Source organism: Vicia villosa, linkage group LG4 (genome assembly GCF_029867415.1).
Source record: "Vicia villosa cultivar HV-30 ecotype Madison, WI linkage group LG4, Vvil1.0, whole genome shotgun sequence".
Taxonomy (NCBI): Eukaryota; Viridiplantae; Streptophyta; class Magnoliopsida; order Fabales; family Fabaceae; genus Vicia; species Vicia villosa.
The window spans coordinates 148,607,714-148,614,147 of NC_081183.1; the positions used below are offsets into that span (position 1 = coordinate 148,607,714).

General features: G+C 28.2%; 1 protein-coding gene across 1 annotated transcript; it reads right to left on the bottom strand.

Annotated features, from left to right (window-relative positions):
- On the bottom strand, positions 1 to 5,455 carry LOC131595457 (beta-glucosidase 47-like). The gene is made up of 12 exons (XM_058867806.1): positions 5,287 to 5,455; positions 5,143 to 5,209; positions 4,381 to 4,439; positions 2,428 to 2,503; positions 2,265 to 2,339; positions 2,051 to 2,138; positions 1,710 to 1,962; positions 1,508 to 1,623; positions 1,167 to 1,422; positions 719 to 821; positions 510 to 618; positions 1 to 388 (listed from the first exon to the last, which is right to left on the bottom strand). Exons 1-12 carry the CDS (start codon positions 5,434 to 5,436, stop codon positions 178 to 180), a joined length of 1,563 nt encoding a protein of 520 aa, XP_058723789.1. The 5' UTR covers positions 5,437 to 5,455; the 3' UTR covers positions 1 to 177.
- Positions 5,456 to 6,434: the final 979 nt, after the last annotated feature.

Below are 6,434 nucleotides of genomic sequence, written 5' to 3' on the forward strand. Positions count from 1 at the left end.
TAAGAGTAATCCTTTATAGTTTTGTTCATTTATAAAGTATTTATAGAGTAATACTTTATAATTCGAGCATATACATATAAAGGGCATACATACAAACGGTATAATACATCTAAAAAGTGGTGTGCAGAACAATTACTACTACTTTCTTCTTTCAAAATAAAACTATCATTGAATTGTTCATCTTTCTTGAGTATGCCCAATCCTAATGCCTACCCTATCCTTGTGTTCTTCAATGACATTTTTGTACCAAAATGCCGACATTCTTGGAGTTCTATTCAGAGTAACAAAGTCCACATGATGAAGTCCAAACCTTATGCTGTATCCATGTTTCCACTCAAAGTTGTCTAAAAGAGACCACACAAAGTACCCTCTAACATCTGCTCCTTTTCTGCATACAAAATCAACAACATTCTTAATTTTTGTTTCACATAAACACAATCACGAATCACCATGATGTAGCTTGTTTGCTAAGAAATTTAAGGTCGGTAGATATGCCAAATGGCCAATACCTTATTGCTGCTGCTAGAGAATCTAAGTAACCATTCAAGTACTCCACTCTTTTAACATCGTTCAATGCATCTTTAGTGATGGGATAGGAATTCTCACTCATCCCAAATCCTATGTAGGACAAATAAAGTATCATATTTAATTCAATAATGGGATTTAATCATTGTAGGAGTAAACAAAATTTTGTAAGGTTTGTAAATGTAGTACTCACCATTTTCGGTAATGAACATTGGTATGTTGTTGTACCTGTCCTTTATGTATGTCACTATCTTTTCCATTCCTTGTGGATGAACATACAACCATGCAAGTGCACTCTACAACCATTGTTGAGTCAAAAAAGAAGTTGAACTTGTTATTTTGTGTAGAACAATAGTTATAAACAATGTTGTAGAATTCATACTGATCAAGTTAGTTCCATTGGTTAAATTAAAAATTGGTCATTCCATTAGGGAATATGATCTAAGTTGTACTTTAGTCTAGTTGAGTTAGGTTGAACCGTCATGTTCAATCAATTATTATCTTTTGCATTTTTTATCTACCATTTATTTATTTGTCATCTGGTTCAACTGATTAAATCAATTGAACCATAACCTAATAGTACCGGTTCTATCATGTGTCTGACTTTTAAAAGATTGATTAAATGATACAAAATTAAGTACCGGTTCTCCAATGGTGAGGCCATTCATTTGTGCCGATGTTAGAGCAAAACCCTCTGTCTTTGAAGACCCTTTTCCTTGTTCACATGAAGAAAACATGCAATCCTTTACATAATAACTTGTATAATGATTTATTCCAATGAAATCTAATCCATTCTTGAGTTTTTCCGAATCATATTTGGAAAATGCTAGGAGTTCACCTCCTAATATTTCATGCATTTCTGCTGGATACTTTCCTAGTATAATTGGATCCAAAAACCTGCTTTTCACTATCATAATTAGAACACTTTTTTCCACGCCATCAAGAATAACTCATCAAATTAACACAATAGAAATTAATTTACCAATTCATGTAAAATGATTGAGCTCTCTCAGCAGCCAACTTATCTTCTGAAGAGTTGCTAAATGGTTCAAACCATACAGCATTCATAGCTATTCCAATTTGTCCTCCCTGGTTTTTCTGATTTTCGACCGAACACTTTCAGTAATCGATAATTACAAAATTTCAAAAATGATTCATAAAGTTATGAAATAAATAATCTTCACCTGATACTTGGTTCTGTACACATCAACAGCAGCCATGTGTGATAATATGATGTTAGACGCAACAATGAAAGGCTCTTTCTCTGAATCTCCATAGCTACAATTGCCAAATGAGCCCGAACAACGAGACGGTGGATACACACCTGTTCTATAGCCACAAATAACTGCAACATTGGGTTCATTGAATGTCACCCAATATTTCACTCTGTCTCCAAAGTACTTGAAGCATATATCTGCATAATACTTGAAATCCTCTCTGAAGATTCATAAATGTTACACATTATATTTACCAAATTAGTTAATACTAATTTATACAATATTGTTAGTGTATAGATAGTACTTACTGAATTTCAGGACTTAGCCAACTTTTATATCTGTTTTCAAGTTCTTGAGGAATGTCATAATGTGTTATTGTGACAAAAGGTTCTATTCCTGAAATCAACACAAAAAAAAGAAGTTACTGCATAGTCGTTAAATCTAAATATATTTAAATATATGATTCAGATCTAACGACTTTGCCGTTGCTATAAATAAAATATTCAGATGCAGAAAAATGACCTCTATTTATAAGTGCGTCGATTAGGCGGTTATAGTAAGCAATGCCAGCTTTGTTCACATTGCCAAATCTACCTTCTGGAATAAATTTAAAAGATAAAGTTAGACAAAGTGATTAATGAGATTTATTAAGTTGTTTTATTGTTTTATTAAAAATGAAACTTGCTTGGTAGAATTCTGGCCCATGATAATGAAAAACGGTAGCTGTTGACTCCAATATGCTCCATTAGGTCCACATCTTCCTGTTTTTCAATTTCAATAGCAAAAATAATAATTAGCTTTCATGAAAAAAAGGGATGATCTGAGCTTATTATATTTTAGACTACACAAGCTTCACATGGCCACCTTTCAAACACATCAGAACCAAATGCATATTCTTACGATTTTAATTTAATTCGATTTGATTTTATAGTTTTTATTGGACCGATTCGGTTTTGAATTACCCACCCCTATCTCAAAGTATCCTCATTCTAAATCTAACCTCCACCTCAAACACATACTAATTTGAATATTGTGATATTTGTAGATACACCCTCGTCTATTGAGGGCGACAACATGGATTTTAACAATAGTCACGGTTATTATTATTTTGGTTGCCGTAACTGCTCGAGAGAAACAAGAATTATAGAAGATAAAAGAGAAACAAAGAGCACAAAAAACACGCAAGAACAACAAATTCGATAAACTAAAATCGAGTTATACTTTATCAGATTTAATTTTGATCTGTTAAAAACATCAATATTAAATTCCAACTTGTAATCTTTCGTATTTAGCTTTAACTTTAAATCTTTCCAAAAGTCTATATTAATATATTTAAAAGTCTATTTTATAATAATATATTTAAATATATAGTTTGATATGTATATTTAAATAGGTAATTTGATAGGTTAGTAAATTTATAAATTAATATTAAATAAATAATATAATATATTATTAATATTAATACTAAAATATCAAGTTTGGATTATCTCTTTCAGCACTTCTCTTCAATATCTCCATCACAATGTGTCTCTATCTTTCTCTAATAAAATTTTCCTCTTATTTTATTTGTTTAAATTTCCTCTTTTTTATTATATGTATTTTAATTGACGGAGAGGGTTAGATAGATGAGAGATATATATTTTTTTTTTGTGCTAACGATGGTGTCATATCGATAGCTACAGAACTGGTATGTATATATTGCACCATAATAAATTTGGTCAAAATAAAAAACACCGTCCATTTTCATCAAATGATTTTTCTGGGCCTACAGGTTGCTGTCCTATGGCTTTTAATTCTACAAAATAATTTAGCATTATTCACTATGTCACTTTTTGAAAGAAAGAGCATCTCATATTTATACCCAAAAAAAAGCATCTTATACTTATACCCTAAAAAGCATATATTAAATTTAAATTTTTCACTTAAAATAAAAGTTTGTCTTATATTAGCAAAAAACAAATAATTTGAAGTTATTTTACATATAATTTTTTTGTTATAAAAATTATTTTACAACTATAGTATAAGTATTCATAAACTTAATTTTAAAGGTAATATATAAAAATTAAATATACTTAAAATATTTTAACAATTGAAATTGATTAACAGGAAAAACTCGTTACTAACAAGAATTAAATCTTTCAAATTAAATTACATAAGTCTCTATCAAAATTTATTTTAAGTCGGCCCTACCTACCTCTAAATGATATTCCAATCATTTCAAAAATATTTAACTTATAGTTACTTCTAAAAGAAAATTGTCTATAATATTTGATATTTTTCTTATAAATCATAATAAGAATATTTTAAGAAACAAAATGAAAAAAAAAATTATCTGTATTTTTATTTCTATATTTTTTAAGAGAAAATAGAGAATGCTCAAAGAGTGTAAAATAACTTTACACTATTAGTTAATAAATCATGTATATTCCACTAAATTATTATGTTTAAATATTATTTAGATAACATAGTAGATAGTTGATTTTTTTTATTGGAGGACTGTGTAATTACCGGTAAACTTGTTTTTTAATATATTTGGTTATTTTAAAAAGGAAAAAAAAAAGGGACAATCAATAAAAAAAGAAAGAAAAAGAAATGATTCTTGATTTTCCATCCAATATAATTCTTGCAATGAAACTACCTGATAACGATGGTAATGATCAACAGCGACATCTCCATTACTTCCATCCAATATAGTTCCTGAAATCAAAACTACGTCTCATGTGAAAAGCATACATATATATATATATATATATATATATATATATATATATATATATATATATATATATATATATATATATATATATATATATATATATATATATATATATATATATATAGGGGACGACTCAAGTGAGAACACTTGGTTATTATGAGAAATGAGAACAATGAATCATGATCATTAAATTTTGATTTTGTTGATTTTAATGGACCGGATTGGTTTCTCTTTCTATGATCCTTAATATTTATTTTAAATCAATATAGAAAGAGAAACCAATCCAGTCCATTAAAATCAACAAAATCAAAATTTAATGGTCGTGATTCATTGTTCTCATTTCTCATAATAACCAAGTGTTCTCACTTGAGTCGTCCCCTATATATATATATATATATATATATATATATATATATATATATATATATATATATATATATATATATATATATATATATATATATATATATATATATATATATATATATATATATATATATATATATATATATATATATATATATATATATATATATATATATATATATATATATATATATCGAAATGTTATTTTTATGTGAGAACATGAAAATGAATCAGAATTATTAGATTTTAAAATAAATGGTGGAGATTATGTGTCATTATTTTTTTTCCTCCTACATTATTAATATATATATATTGAACCTATTTTATGAGTGAAGACATCCCAGTTATTTAGTCCTTTGCCATCACTCAAGAAAGCTCCTTCAAACTGCAAAACAAATAACTAACCAATATTATTTACTCATGAACATAACTAAGTTAGAAAATTAAAGTGTGTAAACTAACCTGATAAGAAGAAGATGCAGTTCCAAAGAGGAAGTTACTTGGAAATTTGGAATTACCTTCCATAGACACAAAACCATATGATCCTATGAAAATATAGAAGAGAAAGCTTAGTAGAAAGAGGGCATGGAGTAGTGGGAATAGAAGCTCCATATTGTGTTGTTGTGTTGTGTTTGTGTGTGATTGTTTTATGACAAGAGTGAGACATATATAATATAATGTGATTGAGTGAGAGGTCCACGTAGGAATTGAGTGATTTTTTTGGGCAGGTGAGTGAGAATAAGGATTGACAGTGAGTTGATACTGACCTCAATCATTGGCATTTCCCTATTTTGACAATGTAATGCTTCTATTTTCTTCTTTCTCTTTCATTTCATGAGAGCATGAATTTGCTTTCTACACGCTTATCTTTTCTTTTTGATAATTAATCTCCTACATTGGTTTCTGTGTCACAATAAAATGGGTTTGAAAAAAAGTTAGGTGTATATACGGTGTAATTGAATTTGGTGTACACATAGCACACCTCTTTCTTTTTTGGTGACAAAGCTATCTATACTCTCTTTTCTTGTTGAATAAAAGAAAATCATTTTAAAAGATATAATTATGTATTTGTTTTGTGGTAAAATTTGGTTAATATATTTTAGTAAAAATAGATCGAAAATAAAATGATTTATGTTGAGAAATATTTTACAAAAAATATATTTTTTAAAAATTAATTGAGAATAAAAGATATACATTGACAGTATAAAATTATTTTACAACATCAACCAATCACAACCATGTTAAGTGTCAAATATTACTGATTTGATTTGAACATTTATAAGTGGGAGAACTCATTCACATAGGGAGCATTGATACATAGTGTAGGACTAGGTATCTTTGTAAGAGACACACCACATGTCCACCTAAAACTTTTAGGCTATGTTTGGGAGTTTGGAGGGGAAAGGAGGGGAGGACTTTGGAAATAGGAAGAATTGGGTGAAAAGAATAAAAAGATTTTGTGTAGGAGGGTTTTGAAGGGTTTGATTTTATTCATAACACCAAAAACCCCATAAAATGGGGGAACTCAAAAACTGTATTGAAGAAGGGTTTTGGAGGGCTTCCATAAATTTTCCAAATATCTTTTAGGTTGTTATACTATATTGAAAATT